Source organism: Balearica regulorum, chromosome 1, assembly GCF_011004875.1.
Source record: "Balearica regulorum gibbericeps isolate bBalReg1 chromosome 1, bBalReg1.pri, whole genome shotgun sequence".
Lineage (NCBI taxonomy): Eukaryota > Metazoa > Chordata > Aves > Gruiformes > Gruidae > Balearica > Balearica regulorum.
The window spans coordinates 216338393-216352994 of record NC_046184.1 but is presented as its reverse complement, the minus strand read 5'-3'; the positions used below and the strand labels follow the sequence as shown (position 1 = coordinate 216352994).

Here is a 14602-nt window from a genome sequence, read left to right as displayed (position 1 = left end):
GGGTGTCCTGGAGATAAGGGGTTTTCAGCAAAAGGAGGTCGGTGTACCTGCAGGTCTATGTGTATGCAGAGATCTCTTCCAGACTTTCATTTCTGCTCCAGAATTGTCCTTGCTGGGTTATGCCAAGCATTTTAATTTCCAGGTCTGTGCTGTTGCAGTCAGAGCCCAGCCAGCCTTGTTAGCTGTGATATCTCTGATCATGAGGTATAGATCTTCATCTAGCCCACCAGGAGCTCCCTCTGATGCAATCATCTCCTGGAGGGAGAGCACCACTTCTCATGTGTCAGAAGGGCACCCAGACCTGGGGACTTGGGGTGTCACTTCTAAAACTTCTCTTCTTGAGCTGTCTTGGGAAGGAAGTCTGGTCCATTCACTTGTCCTGCGCTCTCTTTTGAATGTGGACTGGTTGAAAATAGTACGGTGAGGTTAGCAAGTGGACTGACTACATCACTAGCAGTTCAGGTATTTCATCTGTACCAATTAGGTACATCTGTATGCACAGGCAAGTTCAGCATTGACTTGTGCAGCGATGGGTCCAGGAGGGAATGGAGCTATTTTTAACTCACATCTGTGCTTCTAATGACTGACACTGCCACCCAATTACCAATTGTGGCTGCAGTGACATTGCTATCCACAAGCCTCTTCCAGCTTGGCTAGATCCAAAGGAGGACCATGCTGGCTTCTCCTTGGATATTAGGATGCAGAGCAGGAGAAAAATAGTCAAAACGTAGATGACTGTAAAGTGATATTTCTCACCTGAATTTTATAGATCCCTATTGAAAATGCATATGGCTGTTTCTCTACTGCTCCGATGCTTTGGTAGATGAGTGCCACTGAGTTGTTAAACATGGGTTAAAGCAATGCAATGCCCAGTGGTACTGCTGAGATCGTCTGGTTGGGCCCAGCCTCTGCATGGCACAAGCCATAAAACTGCCCAGCTTGGTTCCTCCATCCACTTAATGTGCTCAGCTGCCAGATGTAAACAGTAATTAATTTGTCATGCTTTCAAAGCCTGGTATGAACTTAGGGAAATCCTTGTCCTAGGCTGGAGTAGATTTAGCCCTGATAAGAGGGTGAATAAAACTAATCTGAGCCATGGGATCATGAGAGGCTTCTCCTGTGCATCCTGTCTGCACTGCCAGTTTTAGCCTCATGTCCTTAGTTCTATGCGTGCCCTGAACTGGGCAGGGAGGGCAGGTTTTCAAGGATACACCATGTCTCTTCTCATGAGCACTTGGCCTGATCCCTTTGTATCTCGACCCCTTTCACCTCTAAGATTTTGTGTGTTACAACCCTCTGGGCTTGCAGACGATCCTGAAATGCATTTGAACAGAGATGTGGGAGACTGTAAGTGTCTCCTAGACAATTTGTATGACAAACGAGGCAGTCTGTCGAGTGATGTTTGCTTCTGGGTTGGTGTAAACTGGCTGTCTTGTGTCACCAGCTTTGTGAATCGTCTTTGCCGTAGCCATCCTCTGTCTCGCTCCCTCCGCAGGTGATGTGGCTGCCAGACACGGAGAGGCAGCTGGTCAGACAGATTGCACCGGGTTTCCAGCAGACTTCTGGCCTCAAGCTGGATGCAGAGCGCATGAGGGAGAAGGGCATCATGAAGCTCAACCTGCGTTACACCAAGGTCACGAACGAGGATGTCAGGTACAGTACTCTGAATGCCGAGTGATAGCCCGCGTGCTCCGCGGTGGGTGTCCACAGCTCCGTGCATCCCTGGCCCAGAAGCATCTTTTCTGATCACCCCATATTATCTGCATAGAGGTCTTTTTTTGGATGGACTTGCTTTTGAAAGATTGAGCTGTGCAAGCTTGTCCCTACCCGTTGCCCAGAATCCAGGCTGTTCCCAGGAGTGAACAGCTGACTCTAATAACTCTACATGCTAATTCAGTATATGATGATCCTTTTTGAAATACAAATAATATGAAATTGTCTGATTCTTATTATGCTGTCAGCTCTGGAAAAAGTGAAGGCTTTTCACACCGAGAACCTCCAAGTGCTGTTTCATCCTCATTAGCAGCTGCCTTTTGCTTCTGTTCATCTGCTACAGAGCTGCTACCACAGAATTTTGATTAGTCCAAAGTCTGGATACGCTTTCAGAAATTTCTCTTTGCAGAGAATTCACCCGTTTCATTGCTGTCTTTTGTCAGCTATTTAGACTGGTCAGGTCTCCTCTTTAATGACACTGGCACAGTGTGGGGTTCCTCTCCTTATGCTTGAGCCTGTATTTGAACCGTGCAACGTGTTAGCTCCCAGCTTTGCCCCCTTCTTGGAAAGGGCGGATTGTCTCTAGTAGAGCTTTTCTTTTTTCTGGAGTTTAATTTATTTCTTTTTCCCCAAAGAAATACTTGAAAATGTAATGAGTTTGCAGAAGAAAAGTATCTTCAAAGGATTTGTCTTGCTATGCATTTGGGCTGGGAGTAGGGAAGAGCTGAGCCCTCAGCTGTTTGAGAGTGTGGTCCTATTTAGCGTAATCTAGTAATTCCATGGCTGCCAGCAATTGGTCTAGTAGCTCATCCTTAAAACCAAGTCTGTGCTTTACCTGCAGGAGAATTCCTGCCTGTTTTTTTCCCCTGCCCTACTTGCTCTCATGAAGAGGACCATATGCCAACTCTCTCATCTATCCCAGCTCATCAGCCCCAATCTCTCACCAATCCCACCTCAGTTGTCTCCAAAATCAGATCTGCCACCTGAATGTTTCTTGAATGTGGTGCCTAGTCAAATGTTGGTGCAGTCCTGCAGCACGAGGCAGAGCAGGCTCAACAAGCTCTGGTATAACAGAGTTTCCTCAGTCCTCCCAAAAAATCAGCATCTGGATGTAACATTGCTGCAACCACCTCTGCCCTTGAGAATCTCTTAGCCTTTGGAGCAGCTTGATCATGTTGTGAGCTTTGAGATGTCCGCATCTTGTACACTGGTCTTCAACCTCAAAGCGCTTTGCTGATAATGAATTGCAAGGATTAATCTCTGTGCTGCCCATGCAAGGGAGATTAGTGATGCTTCTGCTTCGTAGATAAGGAAACAGAGCAATTTATGCAAATCGTATGGGTACAGGGAGTCCACTATCAGTGCTTGGTTTGCTGCTGGCAGCTCCTGTACCCCAGCTTGCAGTTTTAGCTTCTTGGAAAATGACCTCAGGAGACTGGAAGCTGTAACTCTGTGACCGTCCCCAAAACAAGGGCATGGGAGGTGTAGGAATTGATGTTGGAAATGCAGTCTGTCAGTTTTTAATTAAGTAAATTGCCTATGAAGTGTTACAGGCATCTGAGCCAGATGTTAATTTTACATCAACATGATGAGGTGGTTGTTAGAAAAACATAATGTGCCCATCATTCATGAGGAAGTATCTGAGATGGGCACTGGCCTGGGTCAGATAGCATTCAAGAGGTGAAGAAAGCTTTCAAGTTCAAACCATTTGATTGCAGTGCCCTGGGGTTGCTTACGAAGTGACCGTGCCCTGTTAAAAAACCCTATTTCATACAATTCAAACCTAATAAATCTAGCTGGGATTACAGCGGTGGCTGATGACAAGAGCTCTCCTCTTGGAGATGAGGGTCTGATGTTTGCTGGGGAACTCACGTCTCACCCTGTCTGTCTCCTGGCAGGGACTACGCCATGGCGAACCTGAGTGTGAATCTCTACACTGTGAACGAGCCCTGGCTATACTCCATCCTGTGGTGCGCCGGTGTCCAGTCGGTCACCTCTGACAGCTCCCACGTCCTTCGCAAGGTGCCTTTTCCCATCTGGCTAATGGTAAGCAGGATGCCTGGGAAGGTGCTGTGATCCCCTGGAAGGAGGGGATGCAGTGGAGGGGTGAGGAGATGGCCATTGACCACTGCAGCCCTATGTCTAGTGGCTTTCTCCAGGAAGGTTTGGTTGGGTTCAACATGCTGTTGGGCTTGAGGGATTTCCCCCTCTGTACGCCTGATTCCTGAGATAGTAACGGATCGATGCTCCTCTTGCACAATCCTTCCTTCAGTTGGCCTTGTCTCCCCTCATACAGGGCTTGGGAGCCTTGGAGGTTGTGTCGCATGCCCTATTTAACCCACATGATTTTTTCCATTTTCCTCCAGTAGAAAAATACCTTTTCAGACCTGCTGAGCAGCTGTTGCAGGAGAAGCAGGCACACAGGTGAACCAGCAAACCTGGCTTCTGTGTTCCAGGCAGGCTTCAAAACTAGCTTTTTTGCCTATTTTTAATACCAGATGAGGGCAGGTATTACCTTTGGCTACCCCATTGCTGGACAAGAAACAACCAGAGACCAAAGGTAGCCCCCTTATCCATCATGTTAGCCAGTAAAGTCTCTGAAAACTCCCCTAGCACTTCAATTGTCCAAACCAAACATAAATATTCATGTTGGAGTGGAGGGAAAATGATGAAATAGTTGCATCAAAGTATTCCCAGAACAAGAGCTCAGCTGTGGTGGTGTAAGTGCATGTGATGGAAGGGCTATTTTCTGATGACAAATCCTGTTAGGGTAGGACAGGAGGCAGCTGTTTTACCTGCTACTCTGGCAGATCTGCTTCGGAAAGGGGAGAATAAGACGAGCACAAGAAGAATTTTAACATTAATGAATTATCTGCATTTTTAGCTGGAGGTATGACCTCAAGACGACTGCCTAGATGGATGAACATCTGTGCATGATGTTCTTAGCCTTAGCTTAACCTACTGCTTGTGTCCGACTACACAAATTCACACCGGTGTGTGCTGAAGCTAGAGGATTGGAAATGGTTTTATAAAGACTGAATTTGACAGAGTTTATCATCGTCTGAATTGTGCTGCTGCAAACATCTGTCTTCCACTACAGCTGGCAGCTTTTTACTCCAAAAGCTTCTTTGCTGCTACTTGGAGCCCTCCTCCAAGGGCTCTTCCATCCGCTGGATTTCCAGCTCTGCTGTGAGTGCACACTCTTATATCACTGGCAGCCTAAAAATCCCTTTATTTCCTGTGTATTGAAGGGCCTGGGTGATGTAATCTAACCAGCTTTGCCATCTGAGCCCCCTCTACCCCATGGGTAGATGGCTTGGGAGCCAGGCTCTGGCTGCCCAGTGCCCTCAGGGACTTTGCTGGGCATTGTTGCCACCTGAACAGTGCAAATCTGTTCTGCCCCATTCACACAGGGGCCATTTGCAATTGTAAAAATACCTTTAACATGTGTTTCACTTAAAAGGAGGAAAAAAAGAAAAAGAAGGAAAAGTGATAGTCTCTCCTCTACTGTTGATGGAAAGCCACTAGAAGAATGGAGGCCATCAGACATGACATCTGGAGGAGGGCTTCAAGGAGTTTGAGCTGGGGTTCAGCCTCAACCTTGATGTCCTTAAAGCAGGAGCCCAGTGTGGCACCCCCCTCTGCATTTTTGGGAGTCTCCTTCAGAGCCAGAGTTGCTCTCTGCCCAATTACACTGAAGGCTTGATGGCCTGCAAATGCGAGGATTTCAGAAGTAGGACTTATTTTGGGTAAAGTTTATAAAAAAGGAAATGTAACTTTTGCCCCACCGGAAAACCTACTGTTTTGGGTCTTCAGTTGTAGAATACCAACACTTGCATAAATGGAAAATTTATATGTGTAGATTTTCTTCTAAATTAGAAGACTCTTGACTTTTCATTCAAAATACATAGTTATGATGGCACTCTCCTGCCAAGAAAATGGGAAATGTCAGTTTTGTGTCTGTTGGTCTTAATAGATGCAGCAAATGTAACATTAAATGTCACCCTTCTGTAAAGAAGCTGAAAAATACAAGGATTTAATCTTCATCAGAAGCATTGGCTAATAAAGCATCGCCCTGCTAATTCTGTGGTGCACTTTCACGAGCTAAATTGAGACATGCAGAGAGTCATTGAACAGAAAAACAAGTTGTCCTCTGCTGGGAGACAGAGGTAGCAGAGTTGATGACTCCCAACTGGTTTTATCCATGTCACACTACCATTGCAAGAACTCGTCTCTATACATTAGGTATTCTATTTATCTAATGAAATGTTACTTGTGTGCATTAATGATGGTGTTGGTGGTTGTGATGGATCTTTCTGGTGTGAAATCAGCAACTTTTTCCTGGTTGGAACCAGTTTGGGGTAGGAGAAATTCGTTAGCGTCACTGGTGGCTGTCCTCGGTAGGTGCCTTCTGAGCATCATCAGGATCTGATTATTATTATCACTTTACTTTCTCGTCTTTGCTAGTGTTGCTCTTTCCTGGGCAGCACAAAAATCAATGGGAAGTAGTGTGCTTCTGTGCTGGGTTCAGACGATGGGTTTAGCTGGTTTTAGCTGATGTGATGACCCCAGCCACTTAGACTGGCTAATGGAGCCAGAGCTACCAGTGCCTCAAAGGACAGAAATTGAGAAGTATAGCATGGGGAACATGTTAGCGAAACAGCTAACATTAGCACTGAAAATGGACCCCACGTGTCTCATGTGCAATGTGTATATAGTTCTGTGTTTTCCCAGACTTGGATTTTCAAACAGCATCTTAACCTCATCTTGAGGTACAGCTGAGATAGGAAACTTTCAGCCCTCAAAGCTCTGAGAAAATGTCAGCACGTGAAAGGAGGGAGAGTTTAAAATTATTCCCGTTTGCAGTTTTTCCTGGTAACGTCATTTTGGGTGACAGGCTAGCATTAGAAATGTCATAAACGTTGTGATTTATATGCAACCCCTGCAGCTCCGTGCTTTTCTTTCTGCCCTGGTGGTAACTTTAGCAATGTGTGGTCTTTCTGCAATTGTACAAACCAGAAGGTTTAAGGTCTGCTTCTGTTTTATGTCTTCCAGCCTCCAGACGAGTACCACCTAATCTGGATCACGTCTGATCTCATTTCATTTATTGTAATTGTAGGAGTTTTTATATTCCAGAAGTAAGTAGCATTGTTACAGCTTGACTCCCATGTGTTTGTGGCGTGTGTTTTTGTTCAGAGCGTGGGGTGGAGATGGGAGAGAGGAGCACCATGCTCCTAAGGCGCTTGGATTGCAATAGCAGGGAAACTGTTTATTAAAAAATCCTTACAAAGACTGCAAAAAATAATCCCACTTCTGAGATGTGACATTGAATTGGATGTAGTCGCTACTTTTTAAGAAGAATGAGAGATCTCAAAATAGTAGCGATAGACGCCTTGCTCCGCTCATAAATGCGTGTGGGAGAGAAACTGTAAATGCTTCAGGGAAATGGACACTGAGAAAGAGGTTAAAATGCTTTAAAGGAAGAAGAGGAAATGTTTTGAGATTCCACCATTACAGTCTTCAGAAAGAAAATGTTTTAGGTTTCTTAAATCAGTTTGTTCCCCTTTTGGATGAAGAAATAGAAATATGATTTAGCAAATCAAATCAGTTGCTTAGTTTGGTGCATAGAGAAAGTCTCTCCATTTTTCCAAAGAAAAGGGAGAGCAAGGATCTGATGAGGGCATGGCAGAAGCCTCGCTGTTAGCCAGGGTCCCTGAAAACAAACATGGAGCATAAAACTTAGGAGCAGAGCAAGTTAAGACACTGATAAATCAGGAGGAGGTAAATCAACTTCCTAATGGCAGAGTTGGCTGAGCTGCCTTCCTCTTGATTACACTGGAGGAAACCACGGTGTCCTCCTGGTGATGTGCCTTTTCCTGCTAGGAGGTATTTTAGCTGTCAGTGGTGACAGCGTAATACCTCTCTCTGGGAAAAAGTGAGCTCAGCGAGAGGTGCGCTCCCTCCAGCGAGAAGCAGCAGCCTTCTCCTGGGAAAATGTGTCATTCTGAAATTGCATCCCCTCATCCCCTGCCTCTATAATCTCATCTGCTTTGGCATGCACAAACGACTGTCCTAGAGACATCAGGGGACCTACGCTTTCCTTCCCCCTTGATATCCAAAATGCCCTCGTGTTAGGAGCTGCAGTTTAATTTGCTTCAGCCTCATGAGCTAGTGATTTTGCTGTCGTGTTGTCCCAGATCATCTGCTTGCAGCAATCACTTTCCTTCCCCTCGGTGCATAATTACCCACGTATTTTTACCATGTTACAGTAGGTTCTTGCTCCTGCCAGCACCCGCTATGGATTTGACTTCAGGCCACATGTTGGATCTGTTTATAATTGTGTCTAAATTAATGACTTGCACAGTCCCACACTGGTAGACCTGTGCCCAGCGGGTCCCCAATTCCAGCATGGGATAATGGAGTGAGCAGCAGATTCAAAAATCTCCTATCAGTTTAGATTTCCCAACAGTCAATGAAACCACTGACCAAGATGAGATTAAAATTTTTCTGAGAAGTCTTGTGATCTGAATTGTGGCCAATTAAACCTTTCCTCCAGAGGAGCAGCGTGTGTGTGTGTTGTCTGGAAGCTTCCTCCATTCCCTCAGATTCATCAGTGAGTTTAATAAGAGATGTCCCTGCTCTTTAGACCGTGTATTTCTCTGTCAGATACTGAAATGCATGGAGGAGTCTGGAGGCAGGGACTGACCTCTCTGAAGAGCAGAATTTGAAGGCCAAGCTGATGAGATATTTGCAGTCTCTTGCATTATCTCCCAAAGTTAGTTTTAGAAGTCTTTCCTGAATCAGACCCAGGAGACCACAGCTGAAGAAATTAAAATGATTCGACCTGCTGAACAGGAACTATAGCTCCCAGAGCAGTGTGAAATGATGCATGCTTGGAGAGAGGGAGAAGACACAGCTACGTAAACTTTGCAAAAGCTGGACTCTTCTCCACACAGACTGAATCTCTTCCAGTTTGGAAGAGGTTTGATGGAGTAGGACAAGAGGAAGCAGGGTAAGGAAGGAAAGCGTTATTGCAGGATTTCTCTTCCACCCTCAATGTGTGATACAGGTGAGAAGAGCTGGAAACTGCCGCCAGCTTTCCCCAGGGTCCATCAGCCTGAGCTACCTGCCCAGCCTCTGGACCTGACATAGAAGGGCAGTTGCTTGGAGAGGTCTGGCCACATGGGGCCCATCATAGCAGGGTCATATGTCGTCTTCTGGATCTCTCTCTTGGGACAACTCAACCCCAAGTCAGTAGAAGGAAGAAGGAGAAACTCTAGCACCAGAAGTTGGACTTTCTGGAGCAGAAGGCTTGCTCTTCCAAGAACTTTGTGCAGGAGAGACCCACTTCTCTGCCGTTCCAGTTTCTCCACCACATGAAAGCATTGGTAGCACCATTGAGGATATAGTAAAAACAAATTGCAGCAGAATTGCCCAACTACTACCTGCTGATGTGATTCAGCTCTGGGAAACGGGGCTTGGCATTTGGCCGTCAGTGTCATGGTTGGGTTTTTTTGTTTGGTTGGTTTGTTTGTTTGTGGTTTTTTTTCCCCCAAGTCCTTTTTGGGGCAAAACAGAGCTGCTTCCTTCATGCAAGGATGAGGGGGTGGGTGGGAACAGAGCCACCGCTTCGATGTGCTCGTCCTCTCTCCTATGCATGGCTTGTCTCTCCTCCGTAGCTGCGGGTAGGGATTGCTCCTGCTGTTCTGCTTCAGCCTTGGTGACAGGATCGTGGCAGCCTCTCCGGAGGGGAAATACCAACTGTGATGACTTCTAACTGATCTTTTTTTTTGCCTCTTTGCCTTGTTTATTTTCTTACTGCTCTGACTGTTGTGCATGTTCCTCCTCTTTCTCTCTCTGCTGCATTCTGGCATCTCACAGCTATCACATGATCAGGTAATTCTGGTGCTTTCCTCCTCTTTCTCTTTTTCATTCAACCTTCCTTTCTCTCTTTCTTTCTCCCTATCTGCTATGGCTTCACTGCAGATGGACAGGGCAGTACGCAGTTTTTCATGATGCTTTCAAACATCTGGCTTCGCAGGGGGACCATAAGGGTCTGAACATTGCATAGTCCATAGCCATGAGCGCCACGGGAGCCTGATGCTGAAGCCGGTGGATGTTTTGAAGGCAATCTGACCTTCTGTTACAATGATCTGAGTCGCTGCCTTTTTAAAACAGCCCTATTTTGAGGTCCTGCAGTATGTAGTAATTGGGAAATTCCCAGTGGATGTAATGATTTTTCCATGGAAATACTGCCATGTAAAATATCCCCTTCCTTCCTGCATTTACCAGAGGTTTTTGTGACCAAGCTCTTCTAAATTGGCCATTTCTAAAGAAAATAATGTAACCTGTTCAATTTATATAAAGTAGTGCCTCTCTAGCCCTGGGAATGAATTAATAAGGCTAATAGCTGGGAAGGTTTGGCTCATCAATTGTTGCACTCGGACCTTGGGATCCTTCAGGTGTCTCTTCCCAGTTACACCACAGCGAAACTGGAAATGCAGTGTGAAAATAAATAGCGTTGCACCCAGGAAGGAAAAGAGCCTGGGATGCTGGATTTGAAGTGTTATCAATTGGAAACCCAGATTTCTCCTTGTATTGGCTGTTTTGTCACCAGTTGTTCTTGTCCCCTTGGAGGGAAGCGCTGTTGCTTTTCTGCAGTAAAGCCTTCACCGTGTCCGTACTCGGACCAAACTCTTTGCGTGTTACCTTCTCCATTCCTTCCACCGTGTGCCATGGGGTTGTATTTCTGAGGACTTGGCTACTTCCCTATCTGCGCTTATCTGCCCCCTCTCCCTCTGTCCACCTACCACCTCAGGGGTTGGGGTTGGCCACCTGCAAATATTGCCTGCTCCACGAGGTACCTTGGACTTGCAGCATTACATCCTCGCGGCATCTCCCCAAAACAGGACCTGGCTATGGGGCCGGGCTGAGCCCTTCTATGGGTACAGGGAGGTTGGGTGTTTTCCCGTTCTTGCCTACCCCTTGCTTCCTGGCTCATGGATGTGGAGAAGACAGGCATGGAGGAGCTGGGCAAGCTTTAGGCAAGAGCGGTCGCAGGATGGGGACTCTGTGATTGCAACTGGCTTGGCTCTGCTTGCTCCATGTTATCACCTCAGTACCAATCAACCCCATCTTCTCCCTGACCTGCTCTTCTCCCTTTCCCTGCCATTTAGTCCTCCCTTCCAAACCAAAGGGTCCCGTTGTGGCCCTAACATGGTGTATGCTGTCTCTGTGTTGTTGTCCCAGTATTTTTTAGTCTGTTCCCACCCTGTGTCCGTCTGGTCCACTTTGATGCCAACCTCCCAGAGCAAGACCTACCTGCTGTCTGTCTGGCCTTTTTGCACACTGCTGTCCTAAACGTGGCCGATCACAACAGAGTCCAAGGGGGTAGGAGAGGTGCTATTTTCTATTAAACAAGCTTTCTGGACACCCAAAGTCTACTGAGCACAGCAGAGAGTATTTTGTATGGTGTTGGAGTTGCATTGCGATTAAATGTACTGGTGGCTCTTCTAAGAGGGTATTTCAAAGTACCCCTGACAAATGGGGTCAACCTCTCCTAGCTTGTTCAATCAGAGCAATGCACCCCTGTGAGAGGAGTCATCGGCCCCTTGTGTATATTTAACCACCCTGGGTCTGACCGCAGCCACCATGCGAGATGGGGAGCAGAGAGCAGTGGTTGCTCCTCTCAGTAGGAGGAGAAAAGCCCTTGGTCCCTGCACCCCTTTGAGGCTGGGCTGTCTGTGCCTCAAAACAGCCCATGCCATCCATGGGATGTCTAGGACCTATGGGCAAGAGATCATCATGCGTTTTGGCCAAGTAGCCCAGCCTGATGCTGAAAATCCTGATGATGCGGGCAAAGAAAAGACTTGTTGTAGCAATATGTTTTGGTCCTGATTATAGTTTAAGGGAGGGTCCTATCCTGTGAGATCCTATGCACTTGCAACCACATTGACCTTAGTGGGATCTGCCTGCAAGGGACACTAAGGGTAAAAATGGTCACCTCCCAGGTCAGGGTGGCTCAGCTTAGATGATAATGACAGAAGAAAAATATTTTTTTTTTTCCTAATACTTTAATGTCTTTGCCTCCTTGTGGTTCCTCTGTGTTGCTTCTGTCAGTGGGTCTGTGAGTTGTGTCGTGTTGCCATCCCACCCCTTCTTTTCTCTGTAGCAGAGCATCTGCCTTCATCTGTACCCTGATCGAAGCCTGATAGTGCAGTGTCACCCACTGGGATTTGGGAAGGGGATGGAAACCCTACGAAATAAACACTAGCTAGATTTTCCTGGAAAAATTGCAGAACCTCTTTTGTGGACATTGCTTTGTCAGGCTGATGCTGTGGACCCAGGCTTGAGATGTGTGAGGTTCCTCAAATCCTCTTCTCCTGGGGCTGGGTAGAGAGTTAGAAATTTAAGAGAAGGTGGTTTTCACCTATAAAACAAATAATAATAATAAAAAAATCACCTTCTCTTGTGTGGGTGAGCCACTAGATGGTGCCAGAAGATCAGAAACCCCATAAGCCACCCTAAATCCCTGCTGTTCCTCCATCAAATAGCCTTATAGCATCCCCGTCTCTGGCAGGGAGAATGGGATTTACTTGAAAGCCTTCCTCTGTGGTCAGGACTTAGGAAGAATTGGTGGGGTGTGGACTATTAAAGCCTGGCCTGAACAGCATCTCTTTGCAATGGGATTTTGGGTATGGCTGCTTTGTCTGAGCCCACCAAGCCCTGTTCTCCCCTCTTGCAGCAGCAGCCCACCTTTCACTCCTAATGCCAGGAGCTCTGCAGCTGAGGGTCTGCTACAGGGGTGCTCTCAGGCTGAAAACCAGCTTTAAAAGCAAAATCCCCCTTGAACTTGCTGCCATTGCTTATTTCTAACATCAGTAATTTTCTTTACATGCGTTCAGTAACAAGAATAAAAGTTGAGCCAAGTTCCCATCAGTCTCATATTGTTCATGTGGTGGAAACTTTTGGTGAACAAGGCTTAAAAAGTGGAAGGTTTGTGTAGAAACATCTAAGTAAAGATCTGGCATTTGGGGAGGGAAGTTCACTGGGAGAAGTTACATTTAAGGGTGCTGTGTGTGACAGCTACCTGCATTGGGAACTGCTTGTACTTTCCTGCAGAGCAGCTCATGTTGGTCTTTGAGCTCTCTTCTCCCCTAAGTGTGAGCGTGTCACTCAGTAAGGAAAAGGTTATGGTTTCTTTACTTGGCTTGGTCTCTTGTTCTGTTCCCTCTTTCCAACCCTAAGAGTCAAAATAGCCCTACCTCCTTTGGGCAGCTGAATAGCTGATGTGATAGAGAGGGGTTTGGGGCATCTTCAGTCCTTGGTGAAATTAGTGGAATTAGAATGCTCAAGGTGGTTAAAGATGACCTGCTTGTATGTCTGTACCCCTATGAGATAACATGCTCATCTCTGAACATCCTCCTACCATGCAGAGTCGTGTAGGTGCAAGGGAGCAAAGGAATGAGGGTTTCTGGGACTTGTTGCTCTACACATTGTTGGTGGCCACTTGCATTGAGGTTGCTCCCGTGGTTGGGGAGACCAGCCCCTGATATCCTGCTCTTATCTTGCAGGTGGCGCCTAGGAAGCATCAGGACCTACAACCCAGAGCAGATCATGCTCAGTGCTGCTGTCCGCCGGTCCAGCCGGGATGTCAAGATCATGAAGGAGAAGCTGATCTTCTCAGGTATGGATGGGGCTGGTCAGTCAGAGCCCTTTGCTCCATCCCTCAGCTGTCACCCTGCTCCTTGCTGACGGAGGAGATGGCCTTGATACAGGTATCGTCATGTGCTGGTGGGACAGGGTGACTGGACTGACCCTGCTGCACTGAACCACTTGTGGGATATGGTCATGGCTCATCCATCCCAAACTGGTGCAGGTTTGAGCACTGATTTGCTCAGAAATCATGCATTTAACTTCCCAAGTTATGCCATGCAGCTCTCATACTGTCCCACGTCATCTCTGCTCTCCATTGTCAACAGCGTGTCAAAAGCTATAAAACCCGTTAAAATAATGGCATAGGCCACCACAAACAGTGGCGATGAGTTTGGGGTAGAAAGACCTAGAATTCAGTGGCGCTTACAGGGTGACGGGTTCCCAATATCCTTGTGCTCTTCCCAGCATTTATTTATGTTGGAACATGTTGGCAATGTGTCCATCTCACCCCACCTCTAAGATCGCAGAAATGCGTACAAAGAGGGAAGCATTTAGCTTTAGAAGATTAAAGTTAGTGCATGAAGCTGGAAAAGTCGCATTTAAAGGAATGTGAATATGATCCCTAGAGCTTTGCTATTAGATTTCTTTCTTTGTATTTAGGGGCTAGAGCCCTCCAGCAGGGATCAGGGTTTATTGTACTGGGCACATACACAGCAAAACGACAACTCTTGCTTCAAAGAGCTCATTGTGTGAAATGCAGGCCTGATTCTGACCTCCAGAGATGGTGAAAATCAGGTGTAAATCCAGGGAACCCAGAGAGGAAAAGCAGTTGGTCACAGCAGAATTAAGCCTCCCCAATGTGTTCTATACATAAAATGTCCCAGACATAAAACATCCTTAGAGGTAGGGGATACATATTAAAGTTTTGTGTCTCTGAAACAAATGTTCTTGCTTAGGGTGGGTGTTTACAATTAAAACATTGCTGGTTGCACATTTTTCCCAGTGAAACCAATGACTATAGGAGTCTGTCCTTTTTCCAGAATGGCCATTTTGGTAGAGTTAAATTCAGATATTTGGCACCCTTTTCCCACAGGTGACTAATTCAGCCTGTGACGTAGCATCATGCGTATGGGGGGGGTCCAGTTTTGCTTCTGGTGGTAGGATTGTCAAGGTCTGAAATTTAGCGGTGAGCTGCTATTTGGAGGCAGATCCTGTTCAGAACTGGTTTTAAGTG

General features: G+C 46.5%; 1 protein-coding gene across 7 annotated transcripts in view; it reads left to right on the top strand.

The window, feature by feature from the left end:
- The window catches only part of GDPD5 (glycerophosphodiester phosphodiesterase domain containing 5), a 171041-nt gene that overhangs the window by 155859 nt on the left and 580 nt on the right, over positions 1-14602 (top strand). For 4 of the 7 annotated variants that reach the window (XM_075742602.1, XM_075742604.1, XM_075742608.1 and 1 more), the window contains 5 exons: positions 1496-1653; positions 3612-3759; positions 6769-6851; positions 9595-9609; positions 13287-13399. In XM_075742602.1, coding sequence (XP_075598717.1) covers positions 1496-1653; positions 3612-3759; positions 6769-6851; positions 9595-9609; positions 13287-13399 — 517 coding nt within the window. The remainder of the gene's footprint in view (positions 1-1495; positions 1654-3611; positions 3760-6768; positions 6852-9594; positions 9610-13286; positions 13400-14602) is intronic. The other 3 variants (XM_075742605.1, XM_075742607.1, XM_075742606.1) reach the window with 1 other exon arrangement.